At 38.7% G+C, this 24,168-nt stretch overlaps 1 protein-coding gene across 1 annotated transcript in view; it reads left to right on the forward strand.

Moving 5' to 3' along the window:
• The window catches only part of NNT (nicotinamide nucleotide transhydrogenase), a 37,803-nt gene extending 26,458 nt beyond the window's left edge, over nt 1-11,345 (forward strand). Inside the window, exons 19-21 of the mRNA XM_088540313.1 lie at nt 8,420-8,538; nt 9,523-9,638; nt 10,753-11,345. Coding sequence (XP_088396439.1) covers nt 8,420-8,538; nt 9,523-9,638; nt 10,753-10,902 — 385 coding nt within the window. The 3' untranslated portion in view covers nt 10,903-11,345. The remainder of the gene's footprint in view (nt 1-8,419; nt 8,539-9,522; nt 9,639-10,752) is intronic.
• The last annotated feature ends 12,823 nt before the right edge of the window (nt 11,346-24,168 follow it).

The following is a 24,168-nucleotide window of genomic DNA, read 5'->3' on the forward strand; positions in this document are numbered from 1 at the left end:
GTTTTTAGAAATAGTGGTGCTTTGCTACAAAACTAGTGGTGAGGTCTTTCAGTGGTTTCTTTTAGTCTAGTGGTGCTAGTGGTTTAGTTTAGTGGTGCTCATTTTGAGAAAGCAGACAGCTGCTTTTGTTGCAAGTGGAGTTTAGAGATCTCTGTGAAAGCAACTGTTTTGTGGACAAATGTTGCTGTGAGGAGTAATCACAAAAGCTAACTTTGGTGCAGGGAAAGCAATCTTTCTCTATGCTTGTAGTCAGTCAGTGGAAAGGGAGGGTAAGGCAGAGCAGGGCTAGCTCAGTGCTTTGAATTGCCTTCTAGAGAAATACCCGTTAAGGGGAATTGCTTTCTAGGCTAAAGAAAGGTCATAATTTCCTAAGGGAGTTGACTCCTCTGCTTATAAAACTGAGACTGGGAGACCAGTTGGCAGGGTGTGATGGGAGTAGTCCTGAATCCTAGGCAGAAGGATGGCCCCCTGCCACATGGAGAAAGCGTTTGTCAAGGTCAGGCCAGTATGACATGGAAAAGCAGATCAGGTAACAGCCTTGGTGCCAAGAATTCGCTTCTTTCCTGGGATAGTTTACTTGGAATAACTGGGATGAATTACGGCAACAGGGCTTACTCCTCCACAGTGGTGGTAGTAAAAGGTACGGGCAGTAATGATCAGTTCGACCTGGTATATTGGAAGCAAATGTTGAGAAAATTGAGAATTGCATAGAAATACTTGATAGCTGTCCATCTGCACAGATTAAAAATCCAGTCCACCTTACCTTTGAACTTCTCTTGTCCTCTAAGTCCTTCTGCACTATGGGATAGCCGAGGACAGTCCATGTTTACTAATAAGCCTCTTGCAGATGCTCAGAAGCTGCTAAGTTTGGCATAAGAGTTTGTACACAGTCTGTTTCTTAACAGATCTCTAGTATCAGACATTCTTTAAAAGTACTCATAGGTCAATCTGCTTATTTTATATTCTCAGCAGGACTTTAGCTTCTATAGGATAGTCCTCCTGATCCGACTTGATTTTTTCCAAGCATCGGAGCTGTGGTCCTCTCTCACACTTCTAAGCTTTCTGCATTTTTGTTTCTCTGCATTCTCATGTGTCTTGAAAGGAACCACTGAAGATGGTAAAGTCTAAAGAGAAAAAATTATGTCATTAGCGTATTCTGAATGTTTATAGGGTCATGGGATGGATAAGGTTGGAAGGTACTCTGGGTATCATCTGTTTCTGCATTGCATGAAAGGATTATTGGAGTGCATGTGGCCAGTCTTTTAGATTTATTCAGCTAGAGCGCTGTTACAGAAAGTAGAGAAAACTAAGTACCAATATTGGTGTCAAAGTCGTCTTCTATTTTTCATAAAGCTTGCAAATATTAAAAGTATTGAAGGGCTAATGTCATTTCTCCCTTTCTAAATGTTTGGGAAACTTTTCTAATTAAGCTAATTTAATATTTTAAAATTAATCAAGGCTCTATTTTCATCTGAAAAAATACATTTGGACAGATGATGATTTGTCAAGCTCATTCTCCAATTTCTTTGTGTTCATTTCAACTACACGGTGACTTTCCTTTGGAATCAATACTTTAGCAGTTACTGTTTACTTGCCTTTTTTTTCTTTGGTATTTTTCCAACCTCATAGCAAAGATGAATGTAATTCTTTGCAGTTTTTACACCATGTATTGTGATGGATAACAGCAGAGTTGTTGAAGGGCTTAGCAACAATTGTAGTTAACTCAGAATGTTGCAATTTTATTTGCATAATGTTATGCATAAACGTATACAACTATGTATAAGTTTATGCATACAATTTATACATAAAGTTGCTTATGTGTTTGCATTTGTATTTGCATGCATGAGAATGAGTCTGTGTGCTGATAATTAGCTTCCTGAAATGACTCACCTTAGCTCATTTTCCCCATGTTTGGTATAAAAGCTGCGTGTGTCCAAATGACATTTAAATGTTGTAGACCTGCTAGTTGTTCCAGGACAGGAACCTTTCTTGGGTAATGTGAGCATGGTGTTGTGTGTGCGATTGCCTTTCCTTTCAGAGCTCCTGTGTGGGCTAGCTGCGTTTTCATTAATCCTGCTGCTGTAAGGGATAATTGGTTTTGCCTTTCATGTTCACTTTGCAGAGGAGAAACGTGAATGAATCCTTGAAATAACTGGTTCATATTTGAAATGAGTCCACTTCAGGAAGGGATCGCTGCAGTGGTTACCTAGTATTTTAATGAAATAAATCTGTATTTACAGTCTGTGGTAATTCAGGCCTTTCATCACCCCGTGGAGCTCGTGTTCATTGAGTGCAGCTGCTGTCCTGTGCTTTGGGTAGGGACCCTTGCGCGCCCGCCCGCCAGATGCAGCGACGCTCTCGCACATCCGCCGTGGAAGGGGGCCAGCGCGGACGTGCCATTGTCATCGGTTTGTAATGCCCGGGTGTGCCAAGAAAAATTGCATCTGTCATATGGTCTCTCTTTGCTTCATGGCTCACCATTGATCCAGAAACACTCTTGTTTTCATTTACTTTGCCTATAGCCATAACATTCTTAGGGAAGAACACAGATTATAAAATGTGATGTATAACCTTTCATGACTGGGACTTAAATTTAGAGATGCAGAAGGGTTTGGGCAAACTTCAGATTGTTTTAGTTATTAAATTGCATAGCTAACATGACTAACTGGAGATGCTCTTGCAGTAGATCACATCTTTAATACATTAGTGGGATTATGTTTTTAAAAAATGTATTTTGCTGAGCTTTATAAAAAGCAGTATAGCTTTTTCTTCTTACAGACAGGTAAAACAACGAATCTTTTTTGTAGGCTAAAGCTTGTAGTCTCCAGAATTTATTGGCCTTGGAGAGAAGACTTGTTCTGTAACTAACTAAAGCTTAGTAAATTCTTGAAGATTCTCATTTTGCCAAAGGCCCTCAGCAACATGCTGTGTTTTTCCTAAGCCCCTAGTTGTGAAATTCTTCTTCTCTATAAAACAGCTTAATTTTATACATCCTCATATGCATGTGCGTAAATAACATTGTTCATGTCCACACCAAATTAACATCTTGGCTTCTTCCACAGCATCACTTTCCTAAAGCTTTTTGTATCACTATTTTTGAAGTTCCTTCATAATACTCATGATAATGAAATTGCATTCCAGGCTGGAAAGGCTCTTAAAAGGCTCTTATAGTAGATCCAGGAATTCGACATAAAACTGATGATTAAGGTATGATGCTTCTCATTCTCATGGCTGAGGGAAATGCTCTTCTTTCTGAAGAGCCGTTCAAACTAGTTGGTAAAAGGTTCTAGCTGTGTGCTTTAAGGCTAGTAGCCTATGTAGTGATCCATAATGTGTACAGCAATATTGTACTCTCTATTATGCTATAGAATTGCAGAATACTTAAGGTTGGAAGGGACCTCTAGAGCTCATCTAGTCCAACCCCCCTGCATACGCAGGGTCACCTAGAGCACGTGGCACAGGACTGCGTCCAAGCGGGTTTTGAAGATCTCCAGAGAAGGAGACTCCACAACCTCTCTGGGCAGCCTGTTCCAGTGCTCTGTCACCCTCACTGTTAAGAAATTTTTCCTTAAGTTCCTGTGGAACTTTTGATTTTTCAGTTTCTGACTTCTAGTTTCTAGTGGTGGTGGCCACCACTGAAGAGAGACCAGCACCATCCGCCTCACTCCCTCCCTTGAGGTACTTATCGACACTGGTCAGGTCCCCTCTCAGCCTTCTCTTCTCCAGGCTGAACAGGCCCAGCTCCCTCAGCCTCTCCTCATAGGGCAGATGTTCCAGGCCCCTGATCATCCTTGTGGCCCTGCGCTGGACTCTCTCCAGCAGCTCCACATCCCTCTTGTGCTGTGGAGCCCAGAACTGGACACAGTACTCCAGATGTGGCCTCACCAGGGCTGAGTAGATGGGCAGGATCACCTCCCTCGACCTGCTGGAGACGCTCTTCTTAATGCACCCCAGGATCCCATAGACGGCACTACAGAAATGCTATTCTTGAACTCTGGTTGCTCAACTCAGTCCTGCCCTGCAAATGATTCTGTAATGTGGCTGGCTTCAAGCTGTGGGACATCTAAATACTGCACTTCCCACTTGTTTGTTTGTTTTGTTACCTTGAGTATACCTTGTTGTCCGTACTGTGTGTACTGTGTTGTCACCTGTGCGAAGGCACAAATAAAGTGATCACGTGATCAAAGCAGAGCCACCTGCTAAGAGAGAAATCAGTCTCAGTTTTTCTCTGTACATGTAACTTGTTAAACGTTGAGCAGCTAAACTAGGCACCAGTAAGATGCTGCTTATATCTCTCAGTCCAGCTTTAGCATGATGGCAGGAATACTCTCTTTGCATGGATTAAGTGATCTTGAAACACTTCTACATTAGTTTAGATATGTGTTAACATTCAATATTTATTACAAGAATATTATCTAGCTGCTTATAACAAATAAGGACACTGATTCTAACTGTAGAAAAAGTAATTTCCTTCCTGAGATTCTTCAACCGTTTAATGCAGTAATCGTCTTTTTTGTACTACCAATATTAATTTTATTCGCACTGCAATTTAAATGCTTTCTGTGTTAGAAGGGCAATACTAGATAAGCTAAACATATGCCAAGACTTCTAGATCTCCAGTCTAAATTTAAAGGAAAATGTTGTTTTGACTGTATTACTGGAAGAGTTTAAACTAATTTCTCAATTCGCCTTTTTTTCTGAAGCAAAAATGTATCTGAAAGATGCTGAGTCAAAAGGCTCTATGTCACTCCCTTTTAGTCATGTTTTTTAAGCATGAAGTCTGTTAGCAGCAAGAAGGTGACAAGTAAGGCCCACATCATGCAGTCCAAGCCAGGGTCCAGAGAAGTCAGCCACATCCATTTTCAATCCTATTTCCAGTCTGCTCGTGCTTTATCCCTAGCAATGTAATCCAAATAGAAGATCAGAAGTATGATGCTTGTGCTTTAATCGAGGAGCTCTTGCAACACTGATACTAAAAGCATATCAAAGAAAGCTTACTTAGCAAATCTTCACTTTAAACATTTTTCCTATAACACATGCCTCCTTTTAAAAATCATTCATGTTTTAAATTTTTAAATATGAATGTAGAAGTTCATTTTAAACATCTGGGAGAGCATACATGATGGAATATTCCTGCTATGAAGAAAGCAGTTTTGAGAAACTCCTGCTGTTGTGGGTCTGGAGCAGAATATCAGCTCTGGTTAGACCTGCTGTTAGTCATCAAGGATTTTAGCTTCTGGAAGCTTATTGTTTGTGTGAAATGTGACCCTCTTTTTGTTTTGCCTTTTTCTTATTTTTGAGGCAGTACAGCAATTGCTGAATACCGTACCTCGTCTAGATGTGGCATGTTTGAAATGTTCTGGGGGGAGATTCTGAGTCGTGTTCTCTTTGCTTGGGAGGAAGGTATCTGCAGGAGCCTCCTGCTACTGGTGCCTGCTTGCCTAAATTCTGCTCCCAGTGGGAATGGGTGATTTCACTGCAGGGGTGTGTGTAAATCCTACTTTGAAATGATGACAAAGTTAGAGGTGCACCTATCACAGAGTCACAGAATGGCTGAGGTTGGAAGGGATCTCTAGAGATCGTCTCGTCCAACTCCCCTGCTCCATCAGGGACACCCAGAGCACGTGGCATCCAGGCGGGTTTGGAAGATCTCCAGAGAAGGAGACTTCACAGCCTCCCTGGGCACACATGCTTAGCAAAAATTGTTGGTACACTGGCCTGTCTAGTTTGAAGAGATACAGGCAGGCTACTGTCATCCTTGGTAAAAGGGTTCTCAGAAGCACATTTCTGGAAGTCATTTCAGTGATTCCAGTGAGTGCATGCTTTTGTGTGGGTTTTTTTTTTCTTTATTAAGAAAGCTTTTGTGTGAGCAGCTTTCTCAAACTCTGTGAATACACAGTGGGTGGTTTCAAGCAGGATCTGTCAGAAGTCTCTGATTGCTGATCTTCTGTGCCATAGCTCTTCCTGAACCAAGATTCTTTGTCCCATTCTTTCCTTGTTTTCTATGCCTCTTGCCAGCAGTGGTGATTTCTCCTGGCAGCTTAAAGTTTTGCTTTTCCAGCGCTTAAAATAAGATTGTGTATGTGTATGGTACTTAATGGGAACCTTACAAATGCTTTGTCTTGTGTATTGCCAAAGCAGCTTTGGTCACAAAGAAGCTCAAATAATTTTATTAGGAACAAAAGAGAATTTTGCTGGAAAAACTGTTTTCACTGCCAGAGGAGTGATGATTTTCTCGAGTATCCTTCAGAATAAGAGTTCTCCTCCTGGCATGTCAGTGATTGTAGTTGGTGGGGATTAGAACTAGCTGCAGTCCACACAGATAGCTTAAACAACCGGGTGTCTGGTGGGAAATGTAAGCTGTTAATATTTTGTCATGTGTGTTTTGCTCTCCTTTTTCTGATTCTAGCTGTTATTAGGATCCCAAATATTTAAGAGCTAAGTATAATAATCTCTTCTTTGTTCCTTTAAAGCATTCCTTGAAAGGTAGCTGTTTATCCTGCTCTTTGACTTATAATCACAGTATATCTAGATGTGGATTAATTGTACGTCCTTAATTTTGTTTCCAAGTTCCAATTGGTTCATCTTTGCGTTGTCTGAACGCTGCCTTCCTCATGGAGCGCTGCATTGCCCTTTTAAGGATGCATTTGAACAGAGTTAAATCCACAAGTGTGCTGCATTGATTTGACTGGGACTTGTGGACCCTCAGGGATCCATCCCAGTGGTGATCTGTTGAAAACAGAATTTCTAGCAATCTCTTTGTTATGGCAGGTTGATTTATCTGCCTCTTCCTTCTCAACAGAGTCTGTCTGAAGTCCTGTTATTGGGCTTCTGACTTGCTTGGATTTCTGCTCTGAGATTTCTGTTCAGAAATGCAAGAATTTACAGTTTTCTCATTGGTCTTTCTGCTTACTTTGAAATGAGTAGGCTTCCTTATTGAAGACTTACATGAACACTGTACATAGTTGAATCTGAGGCGCTTCTTGTGTGTGTATGAGAGTCAGTATTCTATTTAGTGATGGCTTCAAAACTGGGTAAAATAGTAAATGCCCAGGAAATGCTCCAGTGCCATTGGTGCCAGTAAATGCTCAGCCTAGTTTGTTTGGGAACGTAGCAGAATAGATGAAGCAGTCTGCCTACAAGAAACAGATTTGCCTGCAACCAAAATAAGTCTTTGGGAGTTGTGAAAAAAATTAGTGCCTCCGTTCTGAGCTTTGCTGGGTTATTATCCTTCCAGAACTAGATGTGCACTTTCATGTGCACCTTGCCTCCCCAGATTGCAGCTGTCTGAAGTTTTAGTAGCTCTCAAGCAGTGTGCTATGTGCAGGTTGGCTTTGACCAGTTTTGAGACTGTTTCTAAAATTCAGCTATGCTTAAACAAATAAAACTTCATTTCTGTCCGCCACAGCCTTCTTTCACCGCCCAGGTCAATCAGTCAGGGGACGAACGTGCCGCGTTGCCCTGATTGAGCAAAGCACCGTCCTGGGCTCGAGGCCACGCGTGCTGCGAAGGCTCCCGGGGCTTGGAGCACTCGGGAGCCGTGGCCTGGCAGGCCCCAGACCTGCCCAGTGCAGCAGCCTCATTTGCCAGGAGGTCTGGGAGGAGCCCTTTGCTTTGAGGAAGGCTGCTCAACATTTTGACCATTCCATGGGAAAGTGTTTGACTGTGGCCCGTTCGTTTACTCTGCGGTGCTGCAGGTTGTCAGGGTTGCAAGAGGACCCGCAAAGCGTGATGTGAGACATGGTTTCATGGCAAGCAGGCTTAATCATAAAGAATCAGCAGTGCTAGTCATGTTTTTAAATACGGTACTACTTGAAAGATGGACACAGATGCTTCCTGTGTGACATGCCCTGTCTGGTGGTTGGAGCCTTGTTGCTTTTGAGAGTAACTGAGATTAACTTGCTAAGTCTGCTGGTATGTGGGTGGAAAAACTTGAGCTGCTGTGGGATAGAACAGGCACTTCTGGCCATTAACTCCTCCTGTGTTGTCACTAGAAATGTCTCTGACGTTTTTATTACAACAGACTCTAAAGCCACTTTCCTTGCAGGTGCAGCGACTTACTAACCATTGTCTTATGCTGGAAGTATTTAAAATGTTCTCTTAACATGTTTAGCTTCACTAGCAACTGAGCGTATTCTTTTGCATATCTGTTGTCAGTCGCTCTTTAACTTTCCAGGAAAGGAACAGCTGCTGCCCAGGTGAAGAATCCATCGACTTTGTTTCCATTCCTTCCCATTCAGTTCCCTACAGCATTGGAAAAGTACTCACAATATTATTTGTATGATTTAAAGTAAAATAAGGATTAAATCTTACATGTGCACGAGCTTTCAAAGCTTTGCAACCTTGTGGGCTGCAGAGGGCCATTTGTTTACTGCCTAAAACAAAGTGGTTAACAGGGCTGCCCTTTCTTTCCTGTTAGGTTTGGTATTCACCCCGTGGCTGGTCGTATGCCTGGTCAACTGAATGTTCTCCTGGCAGAAGCTGGTGTCCCCTATGATATCGTTCTGGAAATGGATGAGATCAATGAGGACTTCCCAGGTTAGCATGTGGGCTTTAAGTTTCTGGAAGACTGGGTTTGTTCTTGTAAATTTTTATTTGGTTCTTATTTACGCGATACAAGGACTGTCAAAACAGGAATCTCCGTCAGGGCGGGCAGTTTTGCTTTGTGCCCGTTGTGGTGCCAGTGGAGCACATGGGTGCGGATGGGTGACCTGAAGTGAACTGGAGAGGTCCGAGTGATCTCTCAAATGATAGCTGAGAGCAAGGTGAAATAAAAGGAATAGCCTGACTCAAAGACAGAAAACAAAAGCGGAGAGAAAGTACAGACAGTTCAAGTGAAAGGGAAGTATTAAATGCAGGAGTATTGAAGGGAGATGAATGAAAAAGAGCCAGGCAGTATGTTTCCTCCAGAGTGAAAAGAATAGCTTTTGGTTTCTGGTAGCTGATAAATAAATGTGAAATGCCATCTCTGTTTTGTCTTAGTGCTCCATACAAGAAAATTACTTTTTTTTTTTTTTTTTTTTAATGTCAGGTGCTGTCCATTTTGTGAATGTTTTGGGAGTGTAACTTTAGGTAGAAGATCTCCCCCCCCCTCGCCTCCATTCTATAAAAATCAGAAAGCTGCTGTCAAAAGCTTTGTTAAAGATATTTAAAGGGATGAGCCAGGCCCAAATAATTGGAAAGTGCTGTTACTATGTGTATATAAAATTGTATTTTAAAATGTTAAAGGGTTTAGCTTTGTGTGATCAAATAAGCCCTTAGAATAGGTCCTAGATGCTTGGAGTTGGCTGAAGCTTCTACTGTAGCATCCTTGGCTTCTCTTACAAGTACTTTGCCAATTAGGCTATAAGATAATTGGAAAAAGTCTCAATAAAAGTTTGTAGAGTGCTTATTACAAGGAGTTCCTTGCTTGGTCCAGATTTAATTCAGATGGATGTACCTCAGCCTCAGGGCTGAATAAGTAGATGATAATTTTTTCTCAGTCTCCTTTTTTTTTTTTTTTTCCTTCCTCTTTTGATGCAGAAACTGACCTGGTACTTGTAATTGGTGCGAATGATACAGTTAATTCAGCAGCTCAGGAAGATCCAAACTCAATCATAGCTGGAATGCCAGTTCTTGAGGTGTGGAAGTCCAAACAGGTGAGCTTAACAGAGGTGCATTACGTGCATAGGTAACATGCTTTTAAAAACATAGTTTATAGATAAAGTTTCTCTTAAGAAGATGCCCTTACTCTTTCTGTTACCATGAAAAGTTCTTTTGCAATGTGACCAATAAAATGGGTGTATTGTGCAAGTGTGCTGCAGTTTACTTCATAATTTTGTAATCATCAGTCTGTTTTAATGAGACTAATGGTGACTGAAGTCAGTAAGGCCACTAATGTATTTCTTCTCACAAGAGATTAGAACAAATGATATTCTGCTTACATCTATAACTCTTAAAACATTTCAGTACAAAGATATACTTCGTAGGATTTTTTTCTGGCAACTTTATCACTGAGATAAAAATACAAAAATAAATATCATTCTTGAATCTGATACATGAAAGGCTGAGTTGAGCAGCCAGTTTTTTAGGGTGTGGGATTTTTTGTAAGTTCAGCTTCATTATCCTGAACCATTCAAGTACACAGCATCAAGGGCACATCAGTTTTATTTATTCTATTATATCAATTTATTGCAATTTGAGAAATAAATGTGCTTAACATCAATACAGCTTTCCAATTTCTCTTCTGAAAGTATGATTGTTAACTCATTTGATACTTTAGCTAAAACTGGTTGAAACTTATTTTAGTGCTTCTCAAATCCTATGTATGAATTAATGACAGTAATATGGGATAGAACTGGAGAGCACCGCTCCAAGCATTGATATGAACACTTATGTCAAGTGTGTTGCTGTCTTAGGATCGAGTTCTTAAAATTGTTTAAAAAAGGGGAGAGGGAGGAAAGGGGGAACCCTTTCTTTATTTTAATCCTCAGTGCCCGTTTTGGTTTGACTCTGTGGAGTAACATAAAAGCCTAGATGTAACACATCAGCTGAACAGACTGTGGAGAGCACATCGCACAGAAGTGTATTTGTGAAGCTGGCCTGGATTTCAATTGTTTTTTTTTTTTTTTTTTTTTTTAGTGTATTAAAACTTTTCTTATGTACGAACTCCCTGTCTTGATCATGATTCTGTTCTCTCTCTTTGTTTGTTGAGGGTGGTTTCATGCCCACCACATCTGAGCTGGGATAACTTTGCCAACTCTTTACACGCAGGTCATTGTAATGAAGAGGTCTCTGGGAGTTGGTTATGCAGCTGTGGACAATCCAATCTTCTACAAACCCAATACTGCCATGTTGCTGGGAGATGCAAAGAAGACTTGTGACGCCTTGCAGGCCAAAGTCAGGGATTCGTATCAAAGCTAAATACCAATTTACACTCAACTTGCTCACGGTTGTGGCTATGCTTTTGTCACAGAGGTCACGGAAATCAGGAGTTACAAAAATAGTAATATCATACTGCAGTTTGCATTTGGAGACAGCATTGACTCGTAGGAGATGTAGTTCAGTTAGGGGCATATCCTTTTGCGAAACCTTGGGGACACTATCCCTGCAAACTACATCTTTCCACAAGGCAATGTACTGAAGTATAAAAATGTCCTTTCTAAGTTTAGGAATGAGCTGTTGGAAGCAGGAAGCAAATACTCATTGTCTTTTTTAAGTGGCTGTTGGCTTCCTCCCTCTAGCTCTTTATGGTTCTGTCATGAGTAGTCACTAAAAATTCCTGTGCTAAAATGGTATTCCAGCTTATCAAAGCTGTTCCTTGGCCCATATGAACAAAAATAGCTTTCAACAAAATGCAAAAGTTGTAAGCATGCTTATATGATTTGAGAGTCTCAACAAAATATTAAGTCTGTATATAAAACTCAGACTTCCTTTTATAGCTTCTGGGGATATTTGAAGGAAGTTACTTTTCTATGAAACAGTTCCACTTTTTTCAGTGTCTGCTTGCATTTTGTAAAATGAAACAGGGAATTTCAGGGACCTACCAAGTGATCTTTAATCCTGACAAGTAAATGTACACCTGTACTGCTTAACTATATTCAGCAGCTGCTAAATTTCCTATTTTTTTCCCACTTGTTGCCTCTTTAAGTGTTCTGAGAAGAATACAGTCCAGTTCTGCACAGGCGGACATCCTGCATCTGTTCACAGAATTTGGACTATAGTATTTTGGTTTTGTTCACTTTGACTTTTAACTATATTTGCTAATTTAGATTTTGGTGATGCTTTCTTAATCAACATTATGATGGTGCTGGAAAAGGCACTTTTTAACATATTTAAGATGCTGGAGTTCATTAGAATTTTTTGAAATAAATAAGCTATTGTTTGGATGGCACAAAAATACACCAAGCTGAAAACTCAGTGTTCTGATTATTTGACTTCTTTCTAATCTAATTAAAAGTGCTGTTTAAATTCCCATAATCAGTACAGCGAAGAAGTAAATCAAATTATGACATGGACTGCTGTTTTGTTTTTACTGTGCTAAGTGTGCTTGAGTGGAACTCAAATATTTGCCTAATTAAATGAATTTATCATGTTTGCATAATGATGTAGCAACTGTCCATGGTGACAAAGGCTAAATACAAATAGCTATTCTTGTGTTAGAAAGCATTAATATCTGGGGAAGACAAACTACTATGAAGTAAGTCTTGAAAGAAAATCATTTTGCTACCCTGCGTGTGCAGGGGGGTTGGTCCCTTCCAACCTTAAGCATTCTATGATGATTCTATGATTTTGATATTTTTTTTTTACAGAATTTATTGAGATCTTTTAAAAATATAACATGTGAGAAACGTTTTCCACTTAGCTACCTCTGTTTTTATTTGAAGACTGCTTAAAGCCAAGACTTTAAACAGATAATGTGTTAAATGTAACAATGTATGGAAAAAAAGTTACACTTCAGAAATCTATAATTGGAAAATAAGAATAAGCACATAAGCAATTGTATGTTGTACACTGCATGAAAATACTTGTAATTAAATTTTAATTTAAAACATTGTGGCAGCTATGTTTGAGTGTTGTGGCCTCCTGATTTCATTTTATTCTACTTTCTTTTAGATCTGCCAAAAATCGGAGGGGAATGGACTAGAAAATAATCCATTTCTCCCTCTTCTCCTAGTCAAGCAAAAAAAAAAAAAAAAAGAAAACCCACATCTGAAGGGATTTAGTATCCTGGAACACTTTTGTTCTGCCAAACTCTTAAGTATCTAACTGCAGTATGCAATGTATCTCTGCTTATATGTAATCAACTTAAGACAACTATTCTTCCTTAAAAAGGTGTGGGAGAGGATCTATTTTCCTTTCTTTTTTTGAAACAAAGCATAAAGCTGTGTAATGAATCAGAGGTACCAGTGTTATCTTCAAAACTGTGCTATACAGTGGAACGCCGGGTGATCGCTGAAGTGCTAATAAAAGATTGGTTACTTTTTCTGTATCGATTAGTCTCTTTTCTTTCCTGTTTTTTTTTTTTTTTTTCCCTGGGTAGATGAGTAGCCAGAGATTCTGGGAGTTTCAATGTCCTTTTGTGTTTTGATCTTGTGACTGCAAGATATAACTAAAAGGAATTTTTACTGCTATACTTATTTTTCTTTCTGATCCTGCCTCAAGATGAAGAAAATACGCTGTGATGATGGCAGAGCTGTGCAGCAAGAATAAGTGGGGAGGAAGGAGGGTGCTCAACTCTGTTCAGCTGGTAGAACTTCCACAGTCTTCTGTGCATGGCTGTGTCCTCGAGGTGCCTTGGATCTTTGTTTTAATAGAAAGTGTTGCACTATTGAAGTGATCGCAGACCAACTTAGGTTGGAAGTACTCTAGAGATAATGGGGTTCAACCCCCTTCCTCAAAACAGTTCCAAGGATTAGAAGGTTAGAAAAGATAATCTTTCACAAATTTCATATGGAGAAGTAAAATAGCATTGTGGCAAAGATCAGACTTTTCTGGATATAGGCTTTGAAACTAAAATTATATGTGGTGCACTTCTGTTAAGTGTGTTGGATGGCTGCACATTTTCATGAATTGGATGAATCTCTGATGTTTTGCAATCCGATCAGGCAGAAAAAGGCCTTGTATGTGTGTTGACCTGTTCCTCCTTTGCTGACAAAACCCTGAAAATTGATTGTTACCCAAACCTCTCTCTATTAAAAGAACTGAAGGACAAAAGGGCTGAGGGTGCTTCACACACTGTAAGAAGTGTCTTCTAAAAGAAGATTGTGGTTGAACTTTAGCACAGCATGAAATTGAATCAGTGTGTTATATGGTCAGTATAGCCCATAATTTAAAAAATCCCTGGCAGAATGGGAACTAGCAGCTAGTGAACATAAAGAGCTCAAGCAGCTGTTAAATGTCTCATGCAATAATAACTAGTTACCCACTCCTTAGTAAAATATTACAGATGTGGATAGGAAGAATCATTTGGTTCTCTGATTTTTGCATTCTCAGAAGCTCATTGTCATAGACTATGGTACAATGAACTTATATTTTTCATGTGGTTTATGGCATATTTGTTAATGTGTGGACACAACACAGGAAATGGGCTCTTAATTTATGAACACATCAACAATCCTTTTTTCTGTCAACATTATGTCCCCAGAGGTATCTAATCAAGACTGGGTTAGCGAAGTGTTATATGTGTATGTGAAGTGTTTCTTGTATCTGAGTTTTAAAACCAGATGAGTTTAGTCTAAATAGTTTAATATACTAAGTATTGCTGTGATTTTCATACTGTGAAGTTTTGGAACTTTGTTTAGAAATTTCTCTTTTTTGCTACTGTTCTCAGCATTCCTTCAGAATTTCCTCCTCTTCCTAAGGAAAAGGTGATGTATAATATTGAATTCAGCTGGATCTCTTTTATCCTGTTCTTGCTTCATTTTCAAAGACTTGTATTAGGGAATAGTCCTACAACACCAGAATGTTTGTCCTCCAGTATTTTGAGCTGTGAGAGAGCAAACATTATAGCTCTACTTTGTACCCTGGTACCTCCAAGTGCTCAATGACAGTTACTGGGTAGTTTATGTATTGCCTCTTAGGCCTCATTTCTAACACTTCATTCTTCTGAAGGATCTATAACTTCATATTTAAGCTCAGTTTCATTTTGCAGAGAGGGTTTGTGCACCTGTAGAAGATACTTTCCTGATGTCACTGAAGCTGTTTTTTTCACTCAAAGATATTACTGACCACTGGGTATACCTGGTCCACTAGAACTGTGAACAAGCTTTGTTAAAGTTACTCAGGCAGCTGCTGAATCTCGTCTGCAGACGTTAGAAATTTTTTTTTTCAAGTAGTGGAGCAAGAGTAGATAGCAATTTCATTTGAACCTTAGGTTTTGCTAATTTCTGTGGGACTCAAGGCAGTAACCTATATGTTTTTTTTATGGATTTGATCTTACAGAAAACCATACAGTAGCCCCACCTTATTGTCCTGTGCTACCAAAAGAGAAGTAGCTTCCCATCTTTCTGTTTCAATGCTTTTAGAAGACATGCTGGATATAGTGGTTCCTCAGAGATCATTATCCCTTATTTAGCTATAAAAGGTTGAAATGATCTGGGTTGATCTATAGATTAGTTTTGGTCCCTGTGCAACTAGTAGCAATTATACTTTTCAACCTTTTTCTGTTATAGGCTGACCATTACAGTAGTTTCTAAAATATTGCTCTACTGCTTTTTCTAGTTTCTAATTTGTTTCTAACATAAAACTGCTGATCGGCTCTCTAAGGTAGCTGCAAATTCTCTGTACTTGTTAAAGATCTGAGTAAAGTGAGCATACAATGCATGGGAGTTGATACGAATGTGAAACTTGGGTTTTGATTTGGAAATGGACTCAAATTTATTGCCTTGAGTTCTCCTATTAGACCCCTCTTGCATTTTCTCAGATAAAAGCAGAATTTTTTAAAATGGATTTTATTAAAAGGTTGAGCAGAATAATGCTGTGATGAAGCTGAGGTGCCAGTGAAAACAAAAATACAGTTCAAACAGCTCAGTATAACAAATAATGTAATGTTGGAGTTTAAAAAAAAAAAAAAGGGGGGGAGGGGACAAAAACTTTACACTGCAGATGTACTGAGTTGGTCTCTGAATTGTAGTATACCTCTCTGACTGAGACAGTGGCATTGAAGTTTTGTACCCTTTATTTATGACATGAGAAATGAGAAAATTAATAGGGGTGAGTTTAATTTTTACAGCAATTGATTCTCTTTCATTTTGTCCAGGGACCCACTTTGTGGCTTTGGCCTGAACAACTGCATCTAAGTATTTTAATAAGTGTGATACTCATCTTTCTGAGAAAATATACATTGGCATACAGTCAGCAATTACTATTTATTTTATTTAAAAATTAAACTTAACAGTATGTTCTTTCTGTGTATACATTCTCTAAATAATTGCTTTTAAAATTCTCATTTGATTAAAAAAAATAGTCCAGGAACTGAACACATGTAGTCTCTCATCTCATGAAAACATTTTTCATGCTGGTTTTGTGGGGGGTTTTTAGGCTGTAGTCTACCATTTAGTTTTCCATAAACCTGTGTCAGGTTCTGACGTGAATGAGACTGCTTCTGGCTGGAGATAGTTGCATATGTATTCTAGCCTACTAGTTTAATTCAGAAGTAAGTTCTAATATGTATAAAATTGTCTTTGAGAAGGTGTTGTGTTAGAATTGTTCCCAAAATCAGTGCTCTTTTACTCAAAGAAAGCATGCAGACTTACCTCATAAAATATTAGGCCAAGACAGGAAAATAGCTCAGATTTGAATCAGTTTGGCATAAAGTTTACCATACCTGAATACCTATATACCTTGTAGGAAATGCCAAAACATTAAGCGTAAATTCATTTTCTGTTTCCAAATAGAGGTAATATTAACTCCCTTTATAGAATCAGAGTGGCTGAGTTTGGAAAAGACCGCGGCAGATCCAACCCCACTGCCCACGCAGGATCACCTACAGCATGTTACCCCGGGTTGTGTCCAAGCTATGTGTGCGCATCTCCGGTGAAGGAGGCTCCACAGCCTCCTCGGCAGCCCGTTCCAGTGCTGCATCACCCTCAAAGTTTTTCCTTGTGTTCAAGCGGAACTTCCTGTGTTACCGGCTGTGCCTGTTGCCTCTTGTCCTGTCACTGGGCACATCTGTAAATATTCTGTCCCCATCTTCTCTACGCACTTCCTTCAGGTACTTGCACACATCGATAAGATCCTTCCTCAGTCTTCTGCACGCTGAAGAGTTGCACCTCTCAGCCTTTCCTCATGAGAAGAGTTGTTCCAGCCCCTTACCATCTTTGTAGCTCTATGCTGACCCTTCCGAGTGGTTCCACATCCCTCTTGTACTGAGGAGCCCAGCACTGGACGCAGCGCTCCAGAAGTGGCCTCACCAGGGCTGAGTAGAGAGGCAGGGTCACCTTGCTCACCTTGCTTGACCTGCTGGCAACAGTCCCCAATGTGCCCCAGGACACCATTGGCTTTCTTTGCCACCAGGACCCATTGCTGGCTCATGGTCGACTTGTTCACCAGAACTCCCACGTCCTCCAGAGCTGCTCTCCAGCCGGTCAGCCCTCAGTGTGTACTGGTGCCTGGGGTTATTCCTCCCTTGGTGCAGAATTCCGCATGTCCCCTTGTTGAACTTGATGAGGTTCCTCTCTTCCCGTGTCTCCAGCTTCTTCAGGTCCCTCTGGATGGTGGCACTGCCTGTTGTGCATCAGCTACTGCTCCCAATTTTGTATCATCAGCAAACTTGCTGAGGGTGCACCTTCGCCCTTCGTCCAGGTCATCAGTCATCCTTTTGTCTGTTTAATTCAAAGAACATCTGTTTTGCACTTAAGGATAGCTCTAACTTATTTTGGAATTAGTCTGATGAACTTGCAGTATAACTTTTATTGGGTTCATTTTGTGGGTGAAAATTGTTCTCAGATATTTTCTTAATTGCCTGCATTTTGTTGGAGGAGGTGGCTATGATTAACAGGAATGGAAACATGAAAAAATTATCATGGTTTGCAGGCATTAGTCTGTGATCAAATACAAAGAAAATACAAAGGAAACAGAGACAAACAGCAGTAGGACATCTAAAGCAGTATTTTTTTGTCTTTGAAACTTGTTCTTTATATATGAGAATGTTGTAAAAATACAGAGCAAGATACTTCATCCTATCTGCACTTGATGCTCTATCTGCAATTTTCAGTGTAGATTTTTAACAACTAGGAATTACTAGTATTTTTTCACTATTTACAAAGCAGAGGAATTTAATAAATGTAGACATAGGTTTTTATAAATCAATAGCCTTTAAAAATGTGAAATTCATATTTTCTAATAGATTACAAATAAGTAAGCAATTATTGTATTCCTGGATCATCCTTTTGTGTGAAGAAGTCTTGTATGAGCCAAAATAGATGGCTTAAAAGCAATCCTCAAACATTTTTATTGAGCGATGTGATTTGGGTCTTTGTGTCCCAGGGAAAGCTCAGTATCCTGAGATTTCTCACCTGCCCTATGGCTGCCCTGTAAAGGAAGTAACTTTCTTTATGAGGGGAGTAGGGGTCTTTGACACCCAGGCATTAGGTAAGTATTCAGGATGTGTAGTCTGAGTTGTCACAAAATAACAGTATTTTTTAATGCTAAAGTTTTCCTTCCATTTATTAGTAAAACATAGGAATAAATGCTGTTGAGTTCTGATGGAGGGTATAAGGCTCTGCATACACGCGTGTTTGTGTTCATAAATACCAGCTGAGAAAAGCTAGTGGCAGTGGGTGTTTATTCCTACAAACATCTTTGCTCAAATATCCATAAAAATCATATGCAACATAAATGGTTGCACATTTAGAGGATTTTTTCTCTTTTCTTTTTCCTTTTATTTATTTATTTTTGAAACTTTGTTCCAGAAATGTCAGAACTAGTTTAGTATATGTTCCTGTTTCTGCTAGGCGATAATTCCTGTGCAGAACATGCCTATGGCCTTAGCTATGGCACAGGCTTCTGAAAAGGATCTCTGCTGCTTGGGGAATGGGCAGTTGCTATTTGTTTGGTGGCCTGTTGCTGTACTAACAGAATAGGAATGAAAGGAAGAAGTGACATCTTTTACTAGGCAGTTGATGTAGCTAAGAAAAGAACATGTGTTTCTCAGGCCTCCTGTTTTCCTAGTCAGAAATGGCCGCAATCTCAAACTCAAAGGGTACATCAGCCTGAAAGCTCAGTCTAGTTCTTCTCTCAGCTATATTGTTTGGGATTTCTATATGTTCTATATGTTATTTCTTTATATTTCCTTATGTTCATTTTTATTTCTTTAATTCACATTCTATATGTTATTTCTTCCTACAGAACTTGTTCTTTGATGTTTCAGGCAAACTGCTGCCTTACAACATTTTCTGTGGGTATGGAGTAGTATTAATGTGCAGGCATGGTGAAGAGGTATAGAGACTGTTTCAAGATAGAGAAAAAGAGACAGAGAAAGAGAAAAGAATTTGAGTCTTCTATTTTTTAGGATGTGATGATTATTTTGAGACCCTAGGGTATTTCATTTGACTAATGCTTATTTAAAATTTATTTTAAAAATGTTCCACATATACCTACTTTTAAACGTTTTTCTATTAACTGGACTGCAGTTAAATCTTACTAATTGATAACAAAATAGTATAAGTAGTATAAGTGTGTATATATATAAGCATGTATATAAATAGTATAATATAAATGCCTGATCTCTCAAAGCATGCAATAAGAAAGCTACAAGAACTAACATAATACAAACGGTCAGTGGCTGCCCCATTATGGGATCTTAGCTACTTTTCTGTGCTGTGTTCAGTAAGTTCTGATATCAGTTGTAAAAAGAGAAGATTTATGATTCCAAGTTACTATGACCATATTTTATTTTTAAGAATGTTGTGGGAGATCTCCCCATTTATTGGAATCATTCCAGAGTGTCCAGATTAGAGATCTGCCCAATTCCCTCTTTCCGGTGTCAATTCTGTTCATCTGCTAGTACTGAGAAATGCTCTGCATCAATTTTCCTTTCAAAGTAAAGACGTGGAGATGATTTTCTAACTCTGTAGGTAGGATTATTTCTGCAAAACCAGTTAATGCAGAAGTACTTGATTTCTGAGTTTATAGAAATGCTTTTGAATGTTGTGAATAATTATAAGCATGCCTTTGGAGGTCAGATATTTATAAAAATATTCTCTAAGAAGAATATGTTAGCTGCTTCTATTCCCTTTCCCAGTGCTCCCTTTCCCGTTCCTAGCAGTGTCATTTTCTGTGTGTGTATGTGGTTTTGTTTGTTTGTTTGCTTTCCAGAAACAACTCCTAAATACTCCCAGTCAATTTAGCTGTTATCATCTCATCAAAAAGCACATGTGTGTTGCACTTTGGTATATATCCTAGGCAGGTAAATTAGTTGGAATACACTTACAAAGCTAAGTTTTAGGGGTTTTGTTGTTGTTGTTTGTTTTGTTTTCTCTTTTAAGGTTTAAAACAAGTTTCAACACAGGGCTTTGTTTTCAAATGCCATTGTGAAACTGAACATCCAGATCTCATTTAATTGAGATTCCTGGCTATCCACCTCTCTAATCCTTGGCATTCTTACATGTGATATTTCTGAGCCCGTCTTGAAGGACTTTTCAGACAGAAGTGCTGGTTGACTTGCTACTAATACTTGACATGAGCAGGGAGTAGAGAAAGGAAGGGAGAAAACCACATGCTGGAGCACCTGACTCAAAAACTGAATGCATGAGAACTGGATAGTAATTGACCATACCAGCCACTGGATGTCACTTGTTCCACATAAATAAATAAGAAGTTAATAGTCTGAAAACAGAGAAAATGCTTTAAGCATCTGTTGAGGATATGGAAATAGCATCTAGATGAGCATAAGCATCACAATTTTTCCTTCTCTGTTTTGTGTTTGTCTGAAAACAGAGGTTATTTTGAAGTGACGTCAGTGTCAGTGATGTCAGTTGAAGATGCCTGTAGCTAACTTCTGCCTATCTAGCCCTGTGACACTTCTCGAGTGGGGTTAGGGCTTTGGCTCTTCATATAATGGGAGCCATCAGGATGGTCTTATTTCTGCTACTGCTGATTTTCATCCCTTCCCTCAGCATTAGCATTGGCTTGCTGCATGAATTTGGCTCAGTAGAAATGTGGTTGCTTTCACTGCAGTTCTCCTGATCCTCTGCATCTGTAATCTTGCCTTAGAGATGAAAATGGATGCATAGGGAAAGTTGTATCAAAGGCTGAAGAATAAAAGATTCAGACAAAAAAAAAAGGAATAAATCAAAAGGAAGTGTTTTCTTCTTAAAGTGGTGACCAATCACCAAGGAAGAGCTAAATAACTTCACATCTTGCAGAAATGTATGGGCAACATCAACACTTGTGATATTTTAAGTGCCCTCTGGATTGATACGTGTAGTTACGCTTGCTCTAATCATGGGTTGTGCAGGTTGAATTATACCTGCATTATCTGCAGCTTGTCTGTTATGTCAGTCCCAAGGCAGTATCTGACAAGAACATTATCAAATGTCTGAGAGAAGCAACGGACGAAGACTCTCTGGACGAAGCTGCGAAGAACTGCGCTAAGTCTGTCTGTTTTCTGGGTCGATGCACATGTGTGTAACCTTCTGCCAGAACAGACCGGCTCATCACTTTTTTCTTCCTGGATAAATTTTCACCCCTTTTGTAAATATAGAAAACACAGTGCATATATGTAAGTTCTAAATATAATACAATGCATATTTATAACAAAATGTGTAAAATACAATTTTAAATAGTATAAATTACATATAACCTGTGAAATAGTAGGTGTTCATGATCTGGAACCTCAGCCCACCATTTAGATTAAAATGAGAAAGGTTCACAGCCAGACTAAACTTGGTGAGATGAAAAAAGAATTCTTTTGTAATGACAAAGAATAAAGGCATATTGCATGAATTAATCTTGCATAGGTACTGATGATGTCCTCTCTAGCTACGCATCACCTAATTAATGACCTTTGTAATGTAATTGTCGTCCTTACAGTGTTAATAACATACATTTCCAGTAGTGTCAAGATGTCCTAATCTACTGAATGTTTCTTGTCCAGTTGTCAGCTTTTAAAAATTACTGATATTTGGACGTACACTGACATCTTGGCCTTGGTGAAGAGAGTTCCAATGACTTTAGCATGAGTGGGGCTTTCCCGTTTGTCCTGAGTTGTTCTTGTTCCTAAGCTCTATGACATTCTCACAAAAAATGTGAATGCACCCCGCCCCTGTTGTTTAGGAAACAAAAAAAAATAAAATCCAGTTAAAATAACTCTTTAAAAAACAAAAATAATTGAAAGCTTGTATCTTTCAAACTTACATGCATTTGCTTTTGCAGAGTAACAATTTTTGAAGTCTAGATCCAATCCAAAAGCAGAATCTATGAACAGCTTTGTTTCTGTGTGTCATCGGCCTGAAGCATAAACACTTAGGTGTTACTGTCTTTGCAGGCTGCAGCAATATATTTTAGTAAGTTTACATATATAAAGTTTGGTAAGGTTCACCTATCTCTGGTAAATTGAAATCTTAAAGATTTATTTAGTGCCCTGGAAAACCTTTTAGTTTTTGAAGTAATATGTGGTTAATGTGCTATTTAAAATTGAAATGGTCTTTTCCTTCTAGTTTGTGCTTTCATCAGCTGATACCGTCTGGTATTAAACCCAAATAAGAGTCGCTTCATGGTAGGATTTCAGGTGGCTGATGGTTACCAACTCTTCAAGCTTTCATTAAATAATGATCCATTTTCAAGGCTCTTTCAGTAAATCAAAGTATTTCATGTCTGCTTTTTGATCACATCTTTTATAAATGTTTTATCTTTTCAGCTTTGTTAAAGCTCTAACTCTAAAATTTTTGGTCCGCATTTTTCCTTACTGCTTGTAGTGTTTATTTCCCAACAGCAAAGCCAGCCTCTGTCTGGCTATTATAAAACCATATTAGATATCAGCAGGGACAGCTGAGCTTGTTTACTCTTAATTACATACAATTCAAGCACTGTATAATAGAAACTTTTGCTAATTTTGTTTTAATACTTAAACATATTGGTCAAATTTGGTAAATGATACCCTAAAGGACTGTGTTACGGATTACAAGAACCAAAGCTGTTTGTCTTGTGAAATGTAGCTGCTTTCTGGCACTGAATATTTTAATTAAGAATATGCATGGAGCTTTTGTAATCACATACATATGATAAATTAAAAAAAAATACAAAGAAATCAAAATTTCATGTTTAATGTGTAGTTGTATGCTGCTTCAACAAAATTATTTTTTTCTAATAGAGTTACCTTGATACTTTAAATGGTCTCTATAGATTCTGGAGAAGAAAAGGAGGTGGTTTCAACTACAGGCTGTTCAGCAAGGTAAGCTTTCATATGCCAGATGTCCATATCTGTTTTCAGAAGAAGCTATATTTGAAGTTCATCATTTTCTTTTATGACTCATATTCCATAGGTTTTCTGTTATGTATTCGAGGAGGAGGGCAGAGGACTGCTGTGAGTAGACAATGGCTTCACATCTAGTTTCCGTATTTACCTTCTGTCCTCTATGAACAGAAGGGCTCTTGCAAGTAGTGGGTGTTTTTTTTTTTTTTCTAGTTTTGTGGAGTCACTTTCTACTTGCCAGAATTCTCCCAGAGGAAGAATTCCAAGGGGATTAGCAAAAGGCAGATGCTAGAATTAGTGAGCTATTATATTCCCACCTCTCCTCTGCTATGCCTGATTGATAGAGTACTGAGGGGGACCTCACTGAAGTATATTTATGCATTGCCTAGGTTTCCTAGGGTCCCTTCAGGTGAGGGCTTATCTAGCTCTAAATTTCAGAAAAGCAGATATGAACAAATTAATTTTAGTTTGATTTCTCAGATAGAACTGTAGACTTCAAAAGATCCCTTAGACAATTGAATAGGGTGTCTCCCACTACCTGATATATAGTATTAAAGACACATTTTAAGGAAACATTTTCAGGTTTAAACTCATGATATGTGAATTCACAAAGATTGGTGTCCAGCAGAAACCTATGTAATGGCACCGTAAGAGGAGCAGATCCTTAGGACAGTAAAATATTAATCATATAAGAGCCCAATGCTATAAATTTTACTGCAGTTGGGTTGCAGGCTCTGTAAGTGGTGAAATGAAACAGTACCTGTTAGAGTTCCTCTTCACTCAGACATTTCAAACAAGCTCAGGCAAAATGAATAATGCATGCATTAGTGTTCTTCAGCGTGATACTTTTTTTTTTAAAGTATATGATGGACCTACTTGCAAATCATGAAAGGACTACATACTTCCAACCTGCTGAATTTTAAAATCCATGGAAAAATATTTGAAAGATGAACTTGTTTTGTTCATTCTTTTGACAACTTGTTTGCTTGTATATTATAAGCCCCTCATGCTATAAATGCAAATCTTTTATTTTTCTCTACTGACATCTCTATTGAATTATCATGGCTTCTTTAATTCTCACTTTGAAAATTAAAAGTTTTGTGGCAAATTTTCTTTAAAAACAAAAAAGTAGTCCTGCCTCTGACAAATCACAAATTAAGTACAGAGAAAAAATGCAGGTGAAATAGTGTAGATAAGTGTTTTTATCCAAAGAAAGTAGTCAGTAAGACCTGACTCTCTTTATGCTAAGTTCTTGCAAGCAGCAAAAGGACTTA

Source organism: Tinamus guttatus, unplaced genomic scaffold (assembly GCF_059628265.1).
Source record: "Tinamus guttatus ecotype Peru unplaced genomic scaffold, ASM5962826v1 Tinamus_guttatus_pri_ptg000059l, whole genome shotgun sequence".
In the NCBI taxonomy this organism is placed as follows: Eukaryota; Metazoa; Chordata; class Aves; order Tinamiformes; family Tinamidae; genus Tinamus; species Tinamus guttatus.